Source organism: Camelina sativa, chromosome 5 (assembly GCF_030686135.1).
Source record: "Camelina sativa cultivar CO46 ecotype springtype chromosome 5, ASM3068613v1".
Lineage (NCBI taxonomy): Eukaryota > Viridiplantae > Streptophyta > Magnoliopsida > Brassicales > Brassicaceae > Camelina > Camelina sativa.
In genome coordinates, this window is record NC_141884.1 from 30,283,380 (window position 1) to 30,307,026 (window position 23,647).

Sequence of the window (23,647 nt, forward strand, 5' to 3'; positions counted from 1 at the left end):
ATTGATATCTTCGACTATTATTTGGGTTTGGATTGGTAGCTAATTCTCCATTAGAATTCTTTATTATTTTACAAATATATTCTTAACCTAAAGATATGTTAATCTTTGCCTATATAGTGTTTTCACGCACATGGTTTGGGGAAATGGTTCTGCGAACTCCACCAAGATCAAAGACGATAAAATAAAAGCGGTTGCCAAGTTGTATTCACTCGAGACAAAGTCTATAGTAAGCGTAGTAGGTCGATCCATGCCCACCGGTTCAACTCCGATGAACAAGAGATCTCTTTCAAGTATTCTAGATCAGCTGTTTCGGTTAGTCTTTCATATATCCTTCCTCTGAAATTTTATAGAACCAAGTATAGGTGTACGAAGACATAGTTTCATATATTTTTGGAACCTGCGTTCCACCTTGCAAACAACCATGTAGGGTGTTTATATTAAACTCCTTGCGTTTTCTATATTCCTAAATGTTTTCTATAGATTTCTTGCTATAGTCATTTCCTCAACTTACACTTGGCCTTACGCTTCTCTTCTAACAAATATGAACTCCGTACCAAGGCCTGCTCAAAAAGTTAAAAAATGTGGGACAACTCATGGGTGTTGATTTCCTTCTTATTGACAAAAAGGTTCCCTCAATCTCCATTCTCCTCTTGATTCATTCTTAATTATGTACCTACCCTTTTGTTAATATTTCCCTCTTTTCCAATCTACTTTGATGCAAGGCTTTTTTACCTCACCTACCTTCCTAAATTCGAACATGCTCTGCGTGATGGAGCTATGTATATAATATCTGCCTTTGACGTCACTAGAAGCAACACCCATTTCAAATTGTCGGATTTCCACTTTTCTATACGGTTTACAACAGCCACTTTTTTTGAAGAGGTAGAAGAGTATTTTTGTGTTATTCCAAAAGAGTTTTTCCGCTTAAGGACTCATGAAGAGTTAGTGTCGCTGGCGAACACCAATACGGAGCTCCCAGGTTTGTCTAAGTTTTGTAGTTCCAAATATGTAGATAATCATTGAAAAATTTCTCAATTTCGTTGCATCTATAGTATATTTTCTTGGAAATTAAATGTTAAACTATATGGTTTTGCTCTTATTTGATGTCATGGGCGAAGTAGTTTCCACCAAAACTAATGGGATGTCACAAACTTTGGAGAAGATCTTAGTCCATCTGTGTCTTGAAAGGTTTTCCCTCACTGTCTTTCATCAAATTCTCACCATATAGAACTTCTCCTCTCCATTTATGCATTTTACTACCTTCACCACATGTTGCCTTTTGTTATAGTGGTCAGAATGTCCGTCTAAGTGCATTTGACGACCATGCAACCTCATTGGAGAAGGTCTTTAGCAAGAATGATGAGGGGACTTATATACTCTTAGCGACCAATATAAACCCAAAGATCTTTGCAGGTGAAACAGTTCATGTTCATAATTATTTGACGTCATTAAAATGTGCACTTTGTTTTCAAATATTATGTCATTTCTAACCCAACCATACTCTTCAGGTGTACTTTATCTTAATGCTATGTCTGGGACCAAGTTTTATTCTGATGGAGACTTGACAACAACACAAGAGTTCGCTGAAAGGTATTGGAAGAGTTGTTTTGAAATCATGTGTATTTGACTCACACATTCAATCTTAATATTCAACCTACACCAACCCCTAACAACACCACCAAACAGGTTGAAGGGGAGAGCCATTTACACAACCATCACCAAACACAAACAAGGTCAAAGATGCAGACACTGTTAGAACACGAAACAGATACTCAACTATGAGTTCCACATTTAGTTCCCCACAGAACATCAATGTTTGTAAATAAAATCGGCCCCAACAAAAGCTCCCCAAAACTATTTAAAAAGAGCAAAAACAGAACTATTTCAAAATTAATACAAACGCAAAAAAAAACTAACAAAAAAAAAGAAAACAAAAATCACAATTAATCAAAACAAAAACAGAAACGGCCCTAATGAATCAAAAAGATAAAACAAAACTGACCTCCAAAAAATAACAATTAATTAATTAGAGAATCAAAGGTAAGAAGACACTTAAATAATTTGAAAACACAACTCGAATTAACAGTTCCGTTCAACGAAGAAACCAGGGAAGAACCAATTACCCACAAGCAATGGGAAGCCAAGGCAAAATCAACCAAACAAGCAAGAAAATAATACTGTTCAGCATCGATACAATGGATGGTTTAACTTTAAAATTTGAGCTCCAATCCTTCTACTGTCCTCTAGATCGAAAAATGAATTAACTCTTTCCCGTTCAAATAGAGATAATATTATTAGGCCTGAAGAGATAATTAACTCCTTCCTATTCAAATAGAGATAATATAACATCCTCAAATAAATAAAATCCATTGTTGACCCAATAGACCACTAGATTTTAAGGCTAGAATTGATATTTGGGCCCAATCAATGTAACAAAATAAAAAACCCACCAAAAAGCCAAATGTAAGAAATCTGAAAACATTATTAAAAATTAAACAAACTCAAACTCCCAAAGTAAGCCAATGAGGAAATCATTGACAAACAATCCTCACACATTGAGGGGGGTGTATTGAAACAATGATTTTGGAGGATTCTATAGGATTTAGTAAATTTGGAATTTTGATAGATTTTAGGGAAGTTGATATGATTTATTGTAAAATTCTTTCAAATCCCACCTAAAACCATGAGATTTGAAATTCTGTATTTTTAACAAAACAAATTCTCTCAAATCCTCTATAATTCCTAAAACTTATTAAAATCCAAATCCACAAACTGTTTTGAATAACAGTGAAATTTAAAGTGGATTTTTAAATCATCAATTCAATAACAGTGGATTTCAGAAGACTTTTTAAAATCCAAGATTGAATAACATAGGATTTAGGATTTGTAACTTTTATACAAATCACCAAAAATGTCAAGTTGAATACACCCCCCTAACCTCCCCTGAGTTAAATACAATAAACAATCAATCTAACCAAACACAAAAAAAAAGGAAAAAAAAAAACCAAAAAAACAATTACAACCACAAATCAACATATACAATAAAACCTATTTTAAAAACATGAAATACAAAACCAAATTTCAAAATAAACACAACTAATTACTAACAAATTTGTAAAACTTCTCACTATAATCTACTTAATGCAAAAAACACCAAATAAAAACCAAAACCACAATATAAAAAGAAAAATACTTAGGTTCACCCCTAGGGGTGAACCTCTCCATTCACCCCTTCTTCTCTCAGCCAATCAGAATCTTCCATCTAATATTTCATTTAAAAAATAAATCAAAATTAAATTAAAAAGCAAATCAAATTAAGGAAACAAATTCTGTATACTTTTACTTAAGGAAATTTAAATATTAGCTTGGTTTAGATTTTTAAAATTAGAATAAAATTATATGTCGGTTTGGGTTTACAAATGAATTGGTTAGGGTTTAGATTTTACAACTAAAACGAAATTATATGTGAATTTGGTTTTACAAATGAGGTGGTTAGGGTTTAGATTTTACAATTAGAATGAAATTATATGTCGGTTTGGGTACAAATGAGATGGTTAGGGTTTAGATTTTACAAGTAGAACAAAATTATATGTCGGTTTGGGTTCACAAATGAGATGTTAGGGTTTAGATTTCACGATTAGAACAAAATTATATGTCGGTTTGGGTTCACAAATGAGATGGTTAGGGTTTAGATTTTATATATGTTGGTTTGGGTTTATTAAAGAGCGGTTTAAATTTTTTTAATTTTATAATAATATATACAGATTTTATTTCCTTATCTTATAAGGGGGTGAATGGAGAGGTTCACCCCTAGGGGTGAATGGAGAGGTTCACCCCTAGGGGTGAACCCAAGTATTGTTCATATAAAAAACAACAGAAACAAAGAAAAGAAAGTGAGTAGCAGATACAGACGAAAATTTAAAATACTAAAAAATTGTTTAAAAAAGAAACAAAACAAACCATAATCTCACTACAAGAGAAAAAAAAATTAGACTAAATTAGCTGAAAAACATAGAGGGAAAAATAAACCAACAAAAGAGCAAAACAAATTAACAAAAGAGCAAAAGAAAACATACTAACAACATAACCTTACGAAAAGAGGAAAATACATAACAAAAAAAATAAATTAACAAAACAACCGAAAAAAACACCCTCATCTAACTTCCGCGCGTAGCGCGGGTCAATTGCTAGTTATTACAATAAAAAGGATTAAGGTCAATGAGGAGAAAAAATAAAAGCTTACCCAAGTAACAACAATGATCAATATGTTTTGTGTAGATTTTTTCTGAAGAAATTGAATATTTTAATATGTAGTAGAATTTAAATCTAATATTTGAATATTTTATTGTTGAAAAGAGGAATTAAGCAAAGTTTACTTACAAATTTCAACAACTCTAACCAAAAAAAGAAAAAGAAAACAAAACATGTAAACGAAAGCAACGTGATAAGGAAGTTGGAGAGAAGAAGAATCGAACATAGACAAGCTATATAATTATATGATACATAGCCAACTGACCTACCTAATCTTTTAAAGTTGTAGTCCTAAATTTTTTGATATATTGTGTGGCCTAAAGCAAATGCTTTGGCTGCTTTATGGGTGGGCCGGGCCTGGACAAAATATCCGGACCTGAAGATCTGAAATGAATCCGGCTTGAAATATCCGATCTGAATTCAAATTTAAACTTTAAAAACATTCAAACATATTTTAAAAGTCAGAATTTTAGTTACCCAAAAAACTCCAACCCGAACCCCAAATGGATACCTAAAAAGTACCCGAATCTAACTAGCCTATTAACACCTTTTTACTTAGTTTTGTGGTATTTCATTGACTTTTGAGTATTTTAAATAGTTTGAGTAGTTCTATTACCGATATTTTTTTGTTAATTCATATATTTTGTGTAGTTTGGGTCTTTTTCTTATAGGGGTTATGAATAATTTGGATAATTTTGAGAAATTTTGGATATTTCAGGATTTTTTCTGGTAATTTTGGATGTTTTTGATAATTTTGGATTTCAACTATAAAGTAAATTAATATATAGATGAAATTGTTCAACTTATGAATAAAAATTATTAATGGGATAAAAATTCCACATCAAATATAAAGATAAGTGGTAAGTCAAACATATATTATTTAAAAAATAACAGTGTAACAGAATTATTTTTTGGAAAATAATAACATTTACTTAATATACATCAAAATTTGAATATATAATTTCATACAATTTTTGGTTGAAATGCATAATTATAGAAAACAAATAAATATTTAAAATATTTAAAGTTGAAAAATAAAAAATAGCTTAACTTGATATCTTTTAAAGAATACGATAAATATTCACCATTGCAAAAAATTATAAATATACCAATTTGATATATTTAAATATATCCCCTATATATTAATAGGGAAGCACACTCTTGAAAAAGCTGATGTGTCGCCGCCAGAGAGCTCTGTGAGTTTTTTTAGCAAAATACCCTTAAATTTTCTACTTAATTACATTAACATGCCATTATATTTTCAAAAAAACAATTAACTGAATAATAATTAGATATCTCATCATTTCTCACACATATTTATATAACACATAATAAAATTAATCCCCTATATATTAATAGAGAAGCACACTCTTGAAAAAGCTGATGTATCGCCGCCAGAGAGCTCTGTGAATTTTTTAGCAAAATACCCTTAAATTTTTTACTTAATTACATTAACATGCCATTATATTTTCAAAAAAACAATTAACTGAATAATAATTAGATATCTCATCATTTCTCACAAATTTATATAAGACATAATAAAATTAATTAAATAATTACATACTATTTTAAGGCAAAATTTCACTAAAGTTTACTTACAAATATACAAGTCAAAGTTAAATTTCACTTACAAATATATAAGTCAAATTTATATTGATTTTATATTGATTTCTCAAAATCAATATAAGTTAAATATTCTAAAAAGGCTATCATATCAATTAATATAAAGTTAATAAAAATAAAAAACATATAACTTATTAACAAAATCATATAAAAAATAATGTTATATTTTTATGTTAGTATTATTACCATAATAGTTTAAATAACAAGCTTTCAATAGTTATTATAATTAATTATAAAAGAAGTATATTACCCCTTAATTATCTCCAACTCATTAAAAGAAACTTAATTTCCAATAAATATAGATTTATATATATTCATAAATAAATATAAAAATGACAACAAATTAGGGGATATCATGATGTGTGATTATTTTTATATATCTAAGTATGTCAACTAATTAATCTCAACATTTAGTGTGATTATTTATTAAAAATAGAAATATTGATAACCCAATAGGAATATATGTTCTAAGTGTACATTCATCTATGTGCTATTAAAAAGGAATGAGACAATAACTCTTATCATTATAAATAAACTTAGTACCCAAAAAAAAACATAATATATTTAAAATGAGTGGTTATTAGATTATGCAAAATTGTTATAGTTACTCGATTAACCATAAATATAATTTTATTTTTAAAGCACACAAAAATATATATTGCCATAAATTGTAAAATTTTATAAATATTTTCTTTACCACATTCATATATTTCACATGTGAAATGTATTCTTACAAGAATACGTTGATTTTGGAATTTCATTAATTTTTTCATAATAGTTCTTTTGGTAATAATCCGTCATTTATAAAAAATATTAACAAACTGACTAACTCACAAGATTTAAATAGCCTAATCAAAAATATTAAATCAATAAATTAGATTATCTTCAGAAAATTTAGTTTAGAATCTGATTGTTACTAACATATAATAAAATTAATTAATTAAACTACCGAGTAATTTAGTATATGTGGTTATGGTTACATAAGAAACATGCAAAATTGTTATGATTACAAAATAAAACATAAGAGATATGAATTTGTTTTTTAAACCATACAAAAGACATGTTGCAATAAATAGTAACATTTATCAATATTTTTTCTACCATAAAACCTCTTACACATTCAAAGATTTCACGAGTGAAACGTATTTTTTACACAAAAAATGCAGCTTTGAATAAATAAATAAAAACTTTAGTTAGATATTATGTTTGACACAAATAGATATTGGTTATAGGATAATAATTTTACTTATAATAATTTTCTTTAAATCGTTTTACTTGAATATTACCTAGTTTAGAATATTTTACTTGATTGAAAATTATCTCTAATATTGTTATTTGATTGAAGAGGATTTTTTATATATTAATAATTTGGTCATATTATGGTATGAGTTATGGTAGACGACGAGTTGAATATAGAGAATTTGTTAAAAATGCCCCTTTTGATATACCCCTTTTCAAAAATACCCTCTTTTCTGGCCATTTTTATTTATGCCCTCTTTTATTTTTTAATGACCATTTTACCCTTAGATGAAAATTATTTTATTCAATAAAAAGAAAAACAAAATTTTCCCGCCAAAAAATTTCCGACATATTTTCCCGCCAAAAATTTTTCAAAAAAACTTTCCCGCCAAAAATTTTTTTGTCAAAAAACTTTTGATAAAAAATTTCGAAAAAAAAAATTTTCCCGCCAAAATTTTTCCCGCCAAAAAAAATTTACAAGGTTTTTAAAAGGTTTTATAAGGTTTCTACCTTATAAAAGCCTTATAAACACCTTGTAAAGCCTTTTAGAAGATTTTTTAAAGAGTTTTAAAAGGTTTTTTAAACAACTAGTAAACGCTTTTACAAGATTTTTAAAAAGTTTTTAAAAGGTTTTAAACGGTTTTTAAAAGGTTTTCAAATGGTTTTTAAAAGGATTTTTAAAAGGTTTTTAAACACCTTCTAAACCCTTTTACAATGTTTTTAAAAACCTTGTAAAAGTTTTTATAAAATTTTTAAAAGGTTTTTAAACACCTTTTAAATGCTTTTAAAAAGTTTTTAAAAGCGTTTACAAGGTGTTTAAAAACCTTTTAAAGCATTTACAAGGTTTTTAAAAGCGTTTACAATGTGTTTAAAAACCTTTTAAAAACCTTGTAAACGCTTTTAAAAGTTTTTTAAAAGCATTTACAAGATTTTTAAAAGGTATAAATTTCAATATTTTTGGCGGGAAAATTTTTCGATTTTGGCGGGAAAATTTTTTTTTTGGCGGGAAAAAATAATTTTTTCGGGAAAAATTTTTGATTTTGGCGGGAAAAAAAATTTTTGGCGGGAAATTTTTTTGGCGGGAAAATATTTTCGATTTTGACGACTGTACATTCTTGCTGTCACTCAAAAAGGGTAATTTGGTCATTTTGTATATAAAGAGGGTAATTTTAAAAATGGTCAACATGAAGGGGTATTTTTAAAAAGAGATATGGAAAAAGGGGCATTTTTGAGAATGCCCCTTGAATATATAGTGAAAATGATTAAATAAGGTTTGATACCTCTAAATATTTTCAAATTTGATTTTTATTTTTATTTGTGATTAAATTACGACATAAATTCAGCCATGTTAAAGGTAATTTTTAGTTTTATTTTGTACATGTATGAATTTGTGAGATGTTAATGATTTTCTTCTATTCTATAACATGAATATTTTTCTCCAGTTTTTTTTTTTTTTTTTTTTTGGGAATGTGAATAGATTAGAAAATTAATTGTATAGGAGAACTTTTCAAAAAGTAAAATACCGATTCGATCGATTTACGTAGACTTGGCTCCATCTTTCTCTTTTACTATTTGTTTTCCCTAATTAATAGCAACATCTACTTTTATCATGTATGGAGCATATTTATTGCGAGTGTTGCTGACCAAAAAAAACAAAGAAAGAGACGACTGGTTTATCATTTTTATGAGTCATGAAATGTGGTGTCTTGTTTATGGTTTCTTGTATTCTCACATTCCTCGTTCTCAGCCATGTTAGAGGTAATATTTTAGTTTTATTTCGCATTATCAATTTTTTTTTATCTTAATTAATACAGTTTTGTAACCTGATTATATATTTGTCGTTGGTATATATATAATAACACAAATAGAGGTGGAATCCAAAACAAAGTGGGGATGCGACATGAACAGAAAATTTCCTGGAACATGTGGAACAAATGGGAAGAATCAATGCATAAGCGACATCAAAAAAATACCTGGTGCGCCGAAAGATCTTGTCGCACGTTGCGAATGCTCTGCCGCTTTTGTCTGGAAGGGTAAACCTGCCGAGCGTTTATGTAAATGTCAATATGATTGTTAAGAAGTTCTTACTATAAATATTACCATAACCACAAAAAAATCTCTTTACTAATAAAAATAAGTGAGAAGCTACAAAGAGATTTTGGTGTTTTTGGTGTCCAGTTAAATATTTTTCATTGCAGAATACTTTTAATAAGTTTGTTCTTTTTTTTTTTGTTTTTTAACATCGCATGATGAATGTTACTACAATTCTCGTGTAACTCCTAGCGTCTATTTTTCAGATCGTTATATTGTATGGTAAGATCTTAGCAGTTCGAATTAAAGCTTCAAACTTTCTTTGGAAATCATGATCTACTACTCAGTTAAAAAATCACAAATATCCACGTACGGGACATTCTTCCCAATGTTTAGTCTATCGCACAACACTAAAAAGTTAGCCAGAAGAAGAAGATGAATCAAATTTCAACCTTCAAACAAACAAAAAGATATGTATATGAATTTTGGAGTCTTCCAGCAAAGTTGCAATATCTCATCTTCTCATGTTTAGATTGTCTCTGCTTCTGTCTGTGATTGTTTCGCATCACATAAAAAACACAACTGCTTTTGAAGTGGAAGATGTCACTATTTGTGATATCGATGATCGATCAAGCAGCTTCATAGAAGAGAATCTCTGGCCGAACCCTTCTTTCTCCACAGATTCTGACCAGACTCTTCCAGTTACCAACACCCTATGCCATCACCACACATATCAATAATGTCTCACCTATTTAAGTTCAAAACTCAACTCATAAGAGACAAAAAACAATTGTTTCGTCTTACCTCTTCTGCTAAAGTTCCATGTCTGAGACTGACCCATCGGTTCCGTTTATAAGCCATGCAGATGTGTTTTCCTTCTTCACCATAACCAATCTGCATTTTCCATATTCCGAGACTGTAACAGAGAAAAGATACAGAAGAACAATAGCACAAATACTTGTGACCCCATTTAAGATTTTACCATTGAAACAAGCCGATACTTAGTCTTTGGTTCTTCTAACCCTTCGTATAGCCTGCTGATATCTATCTCCCAGTCCAGAGCATTTGTTGTTTCAGATATTTCTGTTTCCGTTTCATTCTTCTCCCATTCCAACACTAATTTTGCAAACACACAAAAACAGCAACACCGTTTGATCATACCACAATAAATGAAATGAGCAGATAAGGTCACAATCATCGTCAAAACTTTACCAACTGTGAAGATAGGCGGGAATCTGCTTATAGTGTGGTGAACAAAGTTTGTCTTTCCACAGCCTCCTGTTTTAACATCACATATCATTTCATCTTCCATGCGGATCACTTTAAGGATGTCCTCAAACTTCATATTCCCAAAAGCACACTGCAAAGATATATCATCACAGAACAGCGTTTAAGGAGTAGTACCAGTTTCTGTAGGAAAGACAGATGGAAATAAATGAACATACCTTTATGTTTCTGATAGAATTTGCAACCATTACAATTCCATAAGAACTTTGCTCTGGATAATTTGGCTCCCTTCTGCACCTTTTACAGCTTATTCTTTCATATTTCTCCAACGTAAAAAGACGAGTTACCAAGCTTTCTCTTTCTGGAGTTTTCCACCAATGCCAAAACTCAAGGATCGCGACGACTACCTCAGCAGCATCACTTGACTGAAAAGTGTAAAAAAAGAACAGAATGACATTTAAGAAAACAGTGAGAAAGTTTTAGAAGCTTTTATTTATCCGCACAAACCAGGGAATAAACTTCTTCTAAGGAAGCAAGTAAGTTGCTCAGTAGGTAACTGTCCATCTTCTTTTATCTGCTCCGAGACAACAGCAGAAAAGAAATCTTTTAGTGCACAAGGAACTTGTTCTTCCAGGTTGCCATGAAATGGTTGCCGATTGTGCACCAAATCCTCTCGAAGAACCTTAATGTTCAAGAGTGCCTGCAGTATCATAATTTGTTAAAGGAAATAAGTAAACAAAATACTATATATATGTATGATAACAACGAATGAGCTGAATCAGAAGAAGAGAGCTCAATGTTTTGAATCTTATCGTTGTTGGTGTCTGCATTACCTTCAGCCTCATGTCAAGGGCTGAATTGTATCTCGTTGCTTCTTCATGTGCTGACTCCAAATGTCCAGACAGTAAATGTTCTCCAGGCACGTTTTGCTTATCTTGAAGATGGCAAATGAAAGAAATAAGAAACTATGCATCTCAAAAACAACAGAGTTCAAAATATTCATCAACTGAGAAATAACCTTTAGTAGATTCCTGTTGACTTTCAGTGTTGGATGAAGTTTCCAATCGACCCCTTTCACTTGAAAGAGTATCTTCTGGTTCCATAGAATCTTCCGTTGTTTTTGGTGATAAAGAAGTAACTTCCGGTTCAAGGTTGAGAGAAGATTCGCTGGACATATGTAAAGATCACGTTTTGCTCAGAGAAAACCTACAAAGAATTTACAACTTGCGAAACGAGTCTTGAAAAATCAAAGTTCTCATCTAAAGGAGTGTGACTTACTGTTCAACATTCTGATCAAGAATTCTAGACATGCTCGCTAAAGTTCTCTGTTACACCATGAAGGAGAAGGACATTAATTCTTACAACTGAGTAATTAAAAATTTCGTGGAAGCAAATAGAAAATTTGAATTTTAGCGACCTTTTTGCTTTTACTCTTCTTGTTGTTTGACTCTGACTTCTTCCCCTTCTCCTGTTCGGCTTGTGCTGCTCGTAACTTGCTTTTGGCATCCATATCTACAACTCCATCCAATTCATCCTAGACGAAGAGACATAATTATAATATTAGGTACAAATCAAAGAAAATATCAGAGACGCGTTTTCAATAATTAAAGTTACAAACCAACCCGCAGGAAACGTTTCAACAGGTGAAGGATATAAGAGCGGTAGTCAAAAGCAGAAAGCCTAACAAGGTCGTTTAGCAAATTGATCCTCGAATTTTCAACCAGTAAAATCTTTGTATCAGCTACAGGAACCTGCAAGTCAATATATACGTTGAGGTGACAATTTATGTTATTCTGTTGTAAAATTAAAACTTAGATCAGGATAGAACCTTGTTGGTGACCACTGATTTCAGAAGGTCTATGGACTTCAATACTATATCATCATTGAGATTTTTATGCCCATGTATGAGAGTCAGGCAATCTTCTAGATCGGGGAAATCAAATGTCGGATGTGATGCTCCTTCGAGAACATCTCGTACTGCACATAAGTACAGTTTTGTGGTGTGAGAATCTCCGGCGTCTATCAAAAGACGCTCGTCACATTTATCGCATAGAAGAGATGCATATGAGTTCCATTGATTTTCTGGAACATTTTTTCTCCTTTCATCTTCCAGTATACATAAGTTTTTAGCGTCAAAAAGAGCAGTATCATAACTCAGGATCTGCAACTTCTTTGCATATTTGATTCCCAAAGTCGTACATGTGAAGTGAATGGCTCTCAGAGCAGCAACCCATATTTCAAGATTGTGTGCCCTGATAGATCTGGGAAATTCAAAGCTCTCATCTATCAAAGGGTAGTCTAGCAACCAGGTTATGATATCATCGCCCTGAGGATGCGTCTTGGTGTAGTGAACACTGTGATCACAAACATCTATCGTCCCTTCATCATCAAATGGAGCAATCTTTCCTCTGAGCAGTCTTTTATCCAGAAGCATAAATGAAAACTCATGGTCAAGCTGGATCTTTTCCTTAACTCGCAAACGAACCAATAAACTGTCTGTTGCGTTGGAAAGCAGTTGTGTACCATCAACCCTTTCAAACTTAATGCGTTTGAGAAGTTGTAGAATTTGATGGAGTTGATGACATTCCAAAAAGCAAATACTCTGAGGCGTTTCCACTAAGCGGCAATCGGAGGTAAGAGTCTGCTCGGAAATTTCAAACTGTGCAAGATGCTTAACCGTAAACTGCATCATCCAATCTCGAATGCTACAAGAGAGAATTCTCCGCTCGCGGAACGAAACAAGGAGAAACTGGATTTCTTTGAGTAACTTACTGCGTTCTTCGTCTGAAGCTAAAGGCCAGTTTTTGGACCATCCATTCTCATATACAAACTCTTTCACAAATTCGAGCTGCGTCTTGATCATTTCAGCGGCAGCTACTGCATCAACAGGTTCCCAACCTGCAACCGATATCATAGCAGCCCAGACTTCATCTACCCTCTGCGCCATAAGCTTTGTCGTAGAAGGTTTGAATTTTGCAGCATGTTCTTGTTCAAGATGATTCTTAAACTTTTTAGGATAATAGAACTTGTGCGAACAAGATCGACACAGCCAGAATTTCCATTTTCTGTTTATCTTTGCAGAATCGACAACTTGTTCCAAAGCATCTATACCCTCTCTGCCATATAATCTCTCAACATAAGCTTTAAGTTTTGCAGTGCTTACTTTCATGAAGTTCCTTTTACTCTCAGCATCCATACTCGCCCAATACGACCTCAATCTTTTACCCGCAGCAGTATGCGGGTCACTCCTTACACTGTCTTGAATTCTTTTTGACTCCCTAAGTTTTGGTTTAGACTCTTCTGAAGTAACACCAAGGAGGATCATTGACTCTGCCGCTTGGACTACATTCTCAAGAGAAGTTTTAGTATTTGCCTCGCTCAAGCTCAAACCACCAAAAGAATCAAGAAAAGATAAGCCTTCTTTTGCAATGGTCAGAGCTTTCCTGCAAAACGATGCTGAGCCAAGCAGTTTAGCCAATTCTAACAGTGCAATCGCAGAGTAAGCGTGTACACCGCAATCTTGAGAAAAGCATTCAACAGAAGCCAAAAAGAATGGGAATTTCATGTCACTGTTCTCTGTTTTAGTCGCTTGTTCGAAGAAGAAAGAACCTTGCAAGTAATGAACCATTGTTGGAACCTTTTCTTTCCCACGAATCAAAATCGAATCCTCAATTGCCTCCAATGCCTTGACGTGATCTCCTTGGTCGAAGTAACCTTTAACAAGTTTCTTGAGTTGTGCTTCCTCAGGATCTTCGAGTAATAGAGAAAGACAAGCCTTCATGTTTCGAGAAAGAGTAACGAACGATTCTCCTCAAGGATCTTGCGATTACTTTGCTCTGTACTCCTCTATGGTTTTGAAAAATCAAACGGAGACGATAACAACAACAAGATGGAAGCTTTTTTATCACGTGTGATCCACGTTACGCGAGTTGGCGAAGCTTTATATCACGTGAGATCTACGTGACAAGAGAAACCCAAATATCGTGGTGTCGTCTTTTTCGAACAACTCTTCTTCTATATATCTCAGTGGGGAATTCTATCGAACAACTTGCGTGCATTCTCTGTTTTTTACGATTTGAATTCATCTTCCCCGGAACTAACAGAGACAAACCAGAAATTGTGCCTATTAACAGACGAAAACCCACAAACTGTCTGAAATATTTCCAAGTTGGAGATGATCAAAATCGGTCGCTATGTTGTGTAAAAGAAAGAAAAACAAACAAACCCATAAGTCCGTCCGTCCACATTGGTTTGGCTTTTCTATATTTGCAATTACATTTCTTAGTAATTTTTTTTTTTTTTTGTGCGAAAGTAATTATTCACTAGGTACTAACCCCTGGAGAAACGCGGGTTGAACATTTTTTTAATAAAAAATTTGTAATAATTTATTTTATTATTATGTTATTTATAATAGTTTGTGATTAAAAATTTGGTTTGCTTATATTATAATTTTTGTATTTTAAAAAATGTTTATTGAAAACCTGTCAAAAAAACATTTGTATGTAATGAATAAAATTGTTTAAACATTTGCAATTAAACACAATCCTTACTAACATGTAAAAAAGAGCAACTAAATATAGCTAGTAAAAGTTCTAAAAAGTCTCTTGGGAAACAACATTCATTTTTTTTATGTGGCTTCCTTTTGTGTCTGTAATAATTTTAAGTTTTTAACCTGTGGTGGAAATTTTTTTTGATAAAATTTGTAGCAGTATATTTTATTTGATTTGATTTTTAAAATCTTACCTGTTAATTTTTTTTTAAGTACGATTAGTTTTGATTCTAATAGATTTTTTTTTTCTTTTCTACAATTTATTTTATTTGATGTGTCCTCGATTTTCATTTTTTAAGAAATTTTCTTTATTTAATTAATTAATTAATCTTAATTACGTTTTTTAATGGCAATTGAATGTATTTTTTACACATTTAAGGTTAGTTTTATATTTGTACTTCTAATTTAATATAGTAGGATAAAATTTGTAGTTGTAGATTTTATTTGATTAGATTTTTAAAATCTTAGCTGTTAATTTTTTTTAATACAGATTAGTTTGATTCTAATAGTTTTTTTTTTACTTTTCTACAATTTATTTTATTTATTGTATCCCTGATTTTCGTTTTTTAATTAATTATATTTATTTAATTTATTTATTAATTTTAATTAAGTTTTTATAATGGTAATTGAATGTAATTTTTTACACATTTAAGGTTAGTTTCATATTTGTACTTCCCAATTAATATAGTAGAATTAGTAAAAAAACCAAATTATGAACACAAGTTTGTATATTTATTAGTGGAATGAAAATTTTTATATTTTATCATCTAAAAATGAGATTTAGTGGTATTTTGAGAAATTTTTATGAGATTCTTATGAATTATGTATTTTTTTTTCTTTTTCTTTTGTGGGATGTGAATAAATTAGAAACTTAGATAATTACTGAACATTTAATCAATTGGATTTCAACAGGATTCTAGCCAAATGAACGGATCTTCTACTGTTATTGAAATTTAAGTGACATCACAAATACATGGTGTTACTTTAATACAAGAAGACTAGAAGAAATTGCTAAATCGCACATAGAACTTTAGTAAACTGGTGAGTAGGAGATATAAACAAAACCGAAAACCATAACAAAACAGATTTAAGAAATAAACAAGGATCTACACTACACAAACAAGAATTAAATAACTAATAAGGTCATTAATAAATGCATACACCAGATCAGAGTAGTCATACATGCATGGTAGATAGATAATTAGATTATCCTAAACATAGATATAAAGCGTTCACACTTCACATCACATTCAATCTCTATGCAGAAAACAGACTAGTCATACATGCATGCAGGGCATGGTAGATAATAAAAGGTTATCCTAAACATAGATAGAGCGTTAACTTCACATTCGATCTCTAACGCATAAAACAGATTAGGTAAGTCATACAGACGGAGAAAGGTAGCTCAACAGATACCCTAAAAGAAGGGGTGGTTTTTGATGGCGTTACCAACTTCGCACTCCATCTCTACATTCAAAGTATATCTTCATCGTCCAAGTAACCCTCCTGAATTTCAGCTAAAGGCATTGACTGAGCAATGCCCCTCCATGCGTTCAAGGTCATGACCCAACCTTGAAATACAAAACAAGCAAAGTGTGTAAATCACGTTAGTTATAACTTATAAATATTATAAACCATTAGGTTATAGTCAATGTATAGTACGACATCTGACATCATCAGTTAAGAACGCCTAATGAGAGTGTCATCCGCATCTATTTTATCCCATGCATTAGCACCGACAATAAGCAATATTTTTTTACTTACGCCATTCTGATAGATTTTTTGATCCACGCGGGTCTAGAACCTGCAGCTGTGCTCGCACCATAACCAGCTCACCCGTCAATAAGTTTTCCCCTTCAGCTAAATGCACATAGCTGGCTGATTGGCCCTCTGCGCTAGAGTCTCTCTTTGGATGCGGTTATAGAGTCCTGTAAAACATTATTTGTCCACTTGTTAGAAAGAGTTACGGAAAACAAAAAGAAACATTCATAGACTCACCATTTTTTTTCTCCCATTTGAAAGGTTTTTGAAACGTAATCACTCTGTTTCAGAAGAGAGAAATCCCGAACACCCCAAGAGAATTTGTGAAAAGGGAGGTTTTCAGCAGCAGCGACGGGTGATAGAGCAATCTTCACATGAGCACCAAACTCATGTTCTTCTCCCTGTAAGATGTATCCATTGGCAGGGTCACTGAAGGCCTCAACTGGAAGAACTTGAGAAAGTACTCCCCAGACCGTTCTTGAACAACCAAATTTCTTTACTTCCACATCTACATGTTAATATGTTAAGGATGTTATACTTATACATATATCAGTGATGCATTCATAAAATATATATTTGTTCATATGAGAGAGAGATACAAGGGTATGTGCATACGAACCTTGAACTGAAAAGTACTTGTTCTCTTTCTTGTTAAAGACAAAGAAAGAGAGATAAGCGTAGACCTCCGTGGGTGGTGCTGATGTGGATGAGAGGCAGCTCTTGTCAAGTTCCACATACATTGAGACAAAGCCCCTTCCGTTGTCTTCTTCGTTACCTTTAGGGTATACAACCAATCTCCTGATTTTCATAATTTTGAGATAGATGGGTTACTACAAAAAGCCAAACTTTCTTACTTATAGTGATGAAAGATATGAAATTTTTAGTTTAGAACAAGACCACATACCAACTGTATCCACCAGACGAGAAAACAGATGATTCGTTTCTGTTGTTGTTGACAGTAGTAAGCTGAGAAAGCTTGACAATAGAAGCATAAGGAGGAAGATGATCTCTCCAGCTCCTCAAAACTGCAACATCTGGTAGACTTGAACCCCTCTACACAACAACAGAAGAGACGGTTTTTTAATAATTTTTTTTCCCAAATACTAATCAAACCACACAGAGCTACAACAAGTTCTGTACTTCTTTTCTTTAATAGTAAGAAGAAGAAGAAGTTGAAAGCTTGAGAAAAAAATTACAACGAACCTGTGGGAAAGAAGAAGAAGGAGGATGATTCTGTCTCCAAGTACTCATCATAGCTTTAACATCCCGGTTTTTAATTGGGAATTGGGCTGGTCTGTTTTCTTTTCAAGCCCATTAAGGCCCAAGAAGAACAAGTCACAAGAACGACAAGGTTTATTGTGTGTAATTGTGGGACGACATACTATTTCCCCCTCGGAACTATCATATTGTTCTAGTTCCCCATCGATCTTTGATATCTTACCAGTTCTTCTTCAGACTTATATTGTCCGTCTATATCCCCCGAATCGATACATCTCCACCTATTTTCCCATCGAACTGGGTTTACACGGTTTTGGGACTAAACCCGATAAAAACCCATGTTAAACCGGTATAAAACCAATTGATAACCCGGGTAACATATACAACCCGACCCGACTTCTTCTTCTTCTATTTTAAATCGAGAACTCCAAATTGACAACTAAGAACCCTAAATATCAAAATTCCAAACGAAATCTCTCTCTCTCTCTCTCTCTCTCTCTCTCTTTCTCTCAAAATCATGAGTGGTTCTTCGAGCTGTTCGTCAAATGTCCGCGAAAGAGGAAGAGTTGTTGGTATACCTAAGAGATGTTGGTGTGGAGAAGAAATTGTGGCCAAAAATTCGAAATCCAAGCATAATCCTTGTAGAAGATACTTTCATTGTGGGTATGCAGCTGTAAATAAGGTAATAAAAGGTTGAAGTTTAGTCTTTGGCTTATGTGATAAGGTACTTTTGAATAACCAAACCAATTGTCTATGGTCTAGCTTATGAATGACAATCACGTTTTCAAGTGGGTCGATGAGGCTTTGTTGGATGAGGTAGAGACACTGAAAGAGTTCATGTCAGAGACAATGAAGGTTGACAAGAAGATGCAAATGGAGCTGCAAATGGAGCTTGAGAAGAAGATGCAAATGGAGCTTGAGAAAAAGCTATTTGAGAGGATTGAAGATGTAAAAGCTGAATTCAAATCCAGGATGAATAGGATGATAATTGTTTTGGTATTTGGTTGTATGATGATAATTGGTCTAGTGAAGCTAATATGATTGTTAGTTGTTTTATATGCTTGTTAATGTCAATGGTTGTATGATTGTAAGTTGTAAGTTGTTGTCAATGGATCAAGTTGTTGTCAATGGATCAGTTTTATCACACAAGTTATTAAAAATAAGAGAATATGTTCCCAAAAATGTTTCAAAATAGACCATTCATCCGAAACCGTGTTAAACAGAACAACATTCGAAACCGAGTTAAACAGGTTCAAAAGAGAAACCATAGTAAGACAGAACAACATTCATGTTCTGAAACAGGTTTTAAAAGACAAAAAAAAAGGCAGATCAGTCCTACTTGTGCTTCTTCTCCATCCCACATTACTACTCTTGAGTCAGACCACCTTGAGAAGATTCCACTTCAGTTCAAGCCTACAATGTTAATCAAATATTAGAAGCAACCTTTGAAACAAAGAACCAGCCATCACATTATAAAGAATAACTAACCTATGTTGATTTCTTCTTTTTCTTCTGATGGTACCTACAGTTATGATCAGCTGCACCACAAATCCCACAATGCATGATTCTTTTCTTTTGTTTTGGTTGCTTCTTGGTAGGTGACTCATTAACAGCTTTCTTCCTCTTCTTGTCTACCTTTTCATCGTCCGGCCTTGGTGGTGGATACCCACTCTCACCTCCAGTGCAAAGCCAATAACGTGGATCTCTTTGTGGAACAATCCCTTCAGTGTAATTCTCCTTCCACTTAAACGTTCGGAACCATTCACACACGTAGTCTTCAGCTTCCAATGTCTTCTTGAGTATCAGTCCATAAGCATGTTCACAAGGGATTCCACATATCTGAAATTTCATGCAGGTACAAGTTCTCGCATTCAAACAGACTCTGTGTTTGTCATATCCCAGGTAAACTTCATAAGCTCCATTTGTGCTAGGATATACAAAGCACTGAGAAGCTGCTTTATGCTCTTCAGCCAAGAAATGTTTGACATATGGAGTGCATATCCCTGACAAATACATGAAACCACATTAAACTTTTGAATTCAGTACATATTAATGAAAGATAAAATAAGTGTAGTGTTACTAACCTTCGTGTGAATGAGAAAGTGCAGACCGTTTAGCAAAAGTCTTCGTACAGCCTCCAACATGGCCACAAATGGTTTCTCTCTTGCCTTATTGATTGTATTGTTGAAAGACTCAACAGAGTTGTTTTCAACATCCTCACAGTAGCTACCAATCTTGTGGAACACCCTACACCATTGTGAGAACAGAGAATATGCTTCTCCTTCCGAAGTGATTTTAATTGTGGAGGAGCTTGTCGCCGTAAACAGTTCCGAACTAAAATAATAAGAGTTTTAGAATTTGAATTTGTATTGCCTTTTTCTGGAAAAAAATCTCGGGATCCTTTACAAATGACCTCCCCCTTACATATTTATACCGACCCATTTACTACTCAATTAATACGGAATTAATAGTGCGCGATCCGCGCAGCCTAATTAACCCTCTTAAATGCGGGAATCTTTGACCGGGCCCGAGCTGCGTGCTGTCGAGCACGGAACGTCTCCGTGCTCCCTTCCTTTCTCCGGGCCTGATGGGCCGATCAATAACACCTCCTCGGCCCATTAGGCAAGCCTGACTTAGGCCCTCTTGCCTATTGCCCGAGATGGTAGATCGTGGGTACAACAGTTGCCCCCCAAGTCTCCCGAGCTGAATAGTTCGGGAGACTTTTGACCTTCAAGCGATCAATTTTGGGAAACTGAATATTCCCCATATCCCCACGATTTGATCGTGATAATGATGGGATTTGCCTTCCCGAACAGGCCTCGGGGCCCACTAGGTGGCGTGTTGGTTATAAGAGAGAAAGAGAACGGTGTGAGACCTTTCACTTCCCCAGGTAATCATTGCTTCCTTGTGCCGTGTATAAAGGTAAACTCGACTTCTCTCTCACCCCAATTCTTCAATCGTGTTTGTGCTTTTATGTTTTTAGACTTTTCTCTCTTTTCTCTGTAACCTTTGCTTTCGCCGGAAAGTTCCTCAACTCCCGTTTTCTTTTCACACGAATCGCTCAAAGAAAAATGTCTCCTCCGAAATCCTCGTCGGGTAAAACCGTGAAACCCCTGATTCCGGGCGTTTACGGCCCTCACCCACCGTCAATTCTCTCGGCGGAGAATATAGCCGAATTTAGGGGGTCCACCGGGATTTCATCGGAGATTGAAATTAAATTCCCGGGGGCTCACGAATCTCCGGAAAATCCTCCCCCAGGGTATTGCTGCGCGTTTGAGATATTCTTCTCTGCGTGCGGTCTGTCGTTTCCTCTCCCCGAACTCATCGTGAAGATGATGTTCGAACTGGGCTTCGCTCTCCCCCAGATGTGCCCAAACTTCGTCCGCATCGTCATGTGTCTTCAAACTCTGGGGGAAGAGTTCAACTACAAACTGTCCCTAGCCGACTTTCTTCAAGTATACACGGTGAAGACTGGTCGGACTAAGGGGACACTCTATGTAAGCCCGCTTTCCGGACTGAAGGTCTTTGACGACCTTCCCGAGAAGGATGAGAAGTGGCGGAAGTCGTATTTTTTCTTCCCGGTCAACGAGCTCACCTTCGGCCACCTCGCAAGTTCGCACGTATCGAAGTGGACTTCGAAAATTGGTAGAACGGCGCTCTTAGTCGGGTGCCCTTAATATACTATTTTCCTTTCTGTTACTTACTCCTTGTTTTTCTTGTCCCAGATCACTTCGAGCGCGGACTGCTTTGCCCTACATTCGTAGAGTTTTTCTCGAGGTTTTGCAGCCAGGGTCAGATTGCCTGGGACTCCTTTTCGTGCGAAAGGATTAGAGAATCCACAGTGCGGCTTAGGAGTCGTTCCCTCGTTTGCTCCGACCCTATAAGCACTTCGGAGATGAATTACAGAGAGGAACGGGCTTGCCGACTCGCCGAAAAGGAGGCGAAGTTGAATATGGCGGCAGCGCTCGCCGAGGGCAAAGCTCGTCTTCCTAAGAAGTCAGGCCCCTCTTCTCCTGAGGTAGACGGGACTTCGTTACCCCCCACTGATTCTTCCGAGCCGCTTACGGGGGCCTCCGAACCTCAGCCCAGCTCGCCCGAGCCCGCAGTAATTATTGTAGCTGACTCCAGTGACGAGCCGCGGGAGGTTATAGCTCCCCCCGTCGAGGTCAGTTCCCAGCGGTCGGACTCATCCAAAAAGAGGAAGGAACCTGAGACTTCCTCGCCTCTTCGCGAGAAGAGCCGAGCTCGGACTAGTTCGTCTGGAGACGAGCGAAGTAAGCCTAGCTCGAAGGATAGGGGTCCTTCCTCAGAGAGGAGATCTAAGGAGTCCGGGGATTCCTCTGGCAGGCCGCCTTCGAAGGAACGTCGTTCCTCCCCCCGAGGTAATGATAACTCGAGGTTTCCTTTTTTTTTTGCTTGCTGGGTCTCGGGGACCAAATAGACTGCCGTCATTCGTCCATTTCAGTTCCCCCTGCGTCCCCAGCCGATCTGATGAGGAGTTACACCCGGCCAGGAGTTCGGGTTCCGGCGTTTGCGGACATGTCCGAACTCAACCGTGCGAACTTCTTCCGCTTCGCGGACAAGATTGGCGAGGTTAGTGACACATGCTTTCTCAGTTTTTTTTTTATTTACCACCTTCACCGTTTTTAACGAACTGTGACTTCCCAGCTAATGATCGAGTTCAACTCCTCGGTGGCGTCTTATGAAGATCAGCTGTTTGCATCTCCTTCATCTTCCGAGGTGAGCCTTCTCCGGGAAAAGATTGCTGACCTGGAAGCCCAGGTGAAGGAGTACGCCAGGTTAGAGGCCGAGAATGCTGCTACTGTGGAGAAAGCCGAACAAATCCGGGCTCGGATGAAGAGAGCCGAGGTACAGGTGCTTGACCTCGGAATTGCCAATGAGGACCTCCGAGACAAGCTGAAGAAGGCGGGGGACCTTTACTACGAAGCCGCGGAGGATGCCAAGGCAGCAAGGAGTAGATTGCACGAGATCGAGCTTCGCAATCAGCTACTCGAGGCTGGAAACAGCTGCGAGATTGAGAGGGTGCGAAGGGAGGAAAGACAGGCAATGAGGCGGACTCTCCGTCCTCTGGTCGAGGAGGTGAAGGTCACCTTCGAAGAGAGGGAGAAGCTAGCCCCGCTTCAGATCCGAGCTGCCGAGATTAGGGCTAACCGGATGCTGGTCGAAGAGATCTCTAGAGGCGAGATCCAAGACATGGAGGCCGAGCTCGGACTCCTAAAAACTGACGAGGAGGAAGCTGACGAGAAGGTTTCAAAGGTAACTCCCCGTGAACTCGACCTCGCTGCATTCTCAAACCTTTTGGCGGATACGCCCGATCTCTTATGCAACGAGCACCCGCTTAACGTCACAATCGACGAATCCGGCACTAACCTCGGGCAACTCTCGACTCAGGGGATGGACGACTACCTGGCGACCACTAGGTCGGAAGGGGAGCTAGCGGAGTTGGGCTTGGCCCTTTCCGAGGCGGCGTCTGATCCAGCCCCTCCGAATCAATAGTTCCTATTCTGGGGTTGTCTTGGCACGAGTTGCCCCCCTGTTTTGTAGTACTTGTTTTTAGACTCGCTTCGGAGTGTTTTGGTCGTGGTGACCGCTCCGAGGTCGTTTTATTTGTTTTTTTTTTAATGTGAACTACATTTCCACAATCTTTCGTTTAAAAAGATGGTACGAGCAGAAATGAACGCGAAGTGAGAACCTCGGCTAAATAGTTCGGAAAAATGACCTCCCAAC

At 35.5% G+C, this 23,647-nt stretch overlaps 4 protein-coding genes and 1 pseudogene across 5 annotated transcripts; 3 read left to right on the plus strand and 2 right to left on the minus strand.

The window, feature by feature from the left end:
- The first annotated feature begins 211 nt into the window (after window positions 1-211).
- LOC104787500 (uncharacterized) lies at window positions 212-1,929 on the plus strand. Its single transcript, XM_087450910.1, has 5 exons — window positions 212-626; window positions 723-979; window positions 1,119-1,188; window positions 1,289-1,413; window positions 1,509-1,929. The coding sequence occupies exons 1-5, from the start codon at window positions 580-582 to the stop codon at window positions 1,625-1,627; spliced, it is 618 nt and encodes a 205-aa protein (XP_087307036.1). The 5' UTR covers window positions 212-579; the 3' UTR covers window positions 1,628-1,929.
- A 6,806-nt stretch (window positions 1,930-8,735) lies between these two features.
- LOC104787499 (defensin-like protein 226) lies at window positions 8,736-9,325 on the plus strand. Its single transcript, XM_010513097.3, has 2 exons — window positions 8,736-8,871; window positions 8,982-9,325. Exons 1-2 carry the CDS (start codon window positions 8,805-8,807, stop codon window positions 9,188-9,190), a joined length of 276 nt encoding a protein of 91 aa, XP_010511399.1. The 5' UTR covers window positions 8,736-8,804; the 3' UTR covers window positions 9,191-9,325.
- A 136-nt stretch (window positions 9,326-9,461) lies between these two features.
- Window positions 9,462-14,610, minus strand: LOC104787497 (uncharacterized; annotated as a pseudogene). The gene is made up of 12 exons (XR_015557575.1): window positions 12,200-14,610; window positions 11,994-12,122; window positions 11,789-11,905; window positions 11,650-11,696; window positions 11,390-11,538; window positions 11,205-11,305; window positions 10,879-11,071; window positions 10,590-10,796; window positions 10,357-10,504; window positions 10,127-10,260; window positions 9,949-10,038; window positions 9,462-9,857 (listed from the first exon to the last, which is right to left on the minus strand). The product of XR_015557575.1 is annotated as an uncharacterized LOC104787497 (transcript).
- Window positions 14,611-16,914: 2,304 nt separating this feature from the next.
- LOC104789521 (MATH domain and coiled-coil domain-containing protein At3g58360-like) lies at window positions 16,915-17,935 on the minus strand. Its single transcript, XM_087512605.1, has 4 exons — window positions 17,885-17,935; window positions 17,586-17,734; window positions 17,301-17,479; window positions 16,915-17,189 (listed from the first exon to the last, which is right to left on the minus strand). Exons 1-4 carry the CDS (start codon window positions 17,933-17,935, stop codon window positions 16,915-16,917), a joined length of 654 nt encoding a protein of 217 aa, XP_087368731.1.
- A 3,035-nt stretch (window positions 17,936-20,970) lies between these two features.
- On the plus strand, window positions 20,971-23,416 carry LOC147944489 (uncharacterized). Its single transcript, XM_087512606.1, has 4 exons — window positions 20,971-21,511; window positions 21,625-22,281; window positions 22,341-22,492; window positions 22,568-23,416. The coding sequence occupies exons 1-4, from the start codon at window positions 20,971-20,973 to the stop codon at window positions 23,414-23,416; spliced, it is 2,199 nt and encodes a 732-aa protein (XP_087368732.1).
- Window positions 23,417-23,647: the final 231 nt, after the last annotated feature.

Bases quoted from the DNA above. Each gene is read 5' to 3' on its own strand.
- LOC104787500 (XM_087450910.1), top strand. From the start codon at position 580: ATGTGGGACAACTCATGGGTGTTGATTTCCTTCTTATTGACAAAAAG. The intron at 627-722 runs GTTCCCTCAATC...CTTTGATGCAAG, and splicing joins TCCTTCTTATTGACAAAAAG to GCTTTTTTACCTCACCTACC. The intron at 1,189-1,288 runs GTTTTCCCTCAC...CTTTTGTTATAG, and splicing joins GTCCATCTGTGTCTTGAAAG to TGGTCAGAATGTCCGTCTAA.
- LOC104787499 (XM_010513097.3), top strand. From the start codon at position 8,805: ATGAAATGTGGTGTCTTGTTTATGGTTTCTTGTATTCTCACATTCCTC. The intron at 8,872-8,981 runs GTAATATTTTAG...TAACACAAATAG, and splicing joins CGTTCTCAGCCATGTTAGAG to AGGTGGAATCCAAAACAAAG.
- LOC104789521 (XM_087512605.1), bottom strand. From the start codon at position 17,935: ATGATGAGTACTTGGAGACAGAATCATCCTCCTTCTTCTTCTTTCCCA. The intron at 17,480-17,585 runs GTATGTGGTCTT...TATGAAAATCAG, and splicing joins TCGTCTGGTGGATACAGTTG to GAGATTGGTTGTATACCCTA. The intron at 17,190-17,300 runs GTTCGTATGCAC...ATTAACATGTAG, and splicing joins CAAGTACTTTTCAGTTCAAG to ATGTGGAAGTAAAGAAATTT.
- LOC147944489 (XM_087512606.1), top strand. From the start codon at position 20,971: ATGTCTCCTCCGAAATCCTCGTCGGGTAAAACCGTGAAACCCCTGATT. The intron at 21,512-21,624 runs GTTCGCACGTAT...TTCTTGTCCCAG, and splicing joins CACCTTCGGCCACCTCGCAA to ATCACTTCGAGCGCGGACTG. The intron at 22,282-22,340 runs GTAATGATAACT...GGGACCAAATAG, and splicing joins ACGTCGTTCCTCCCCCCGAG to ACTGCCGTCATTCGTCCATT.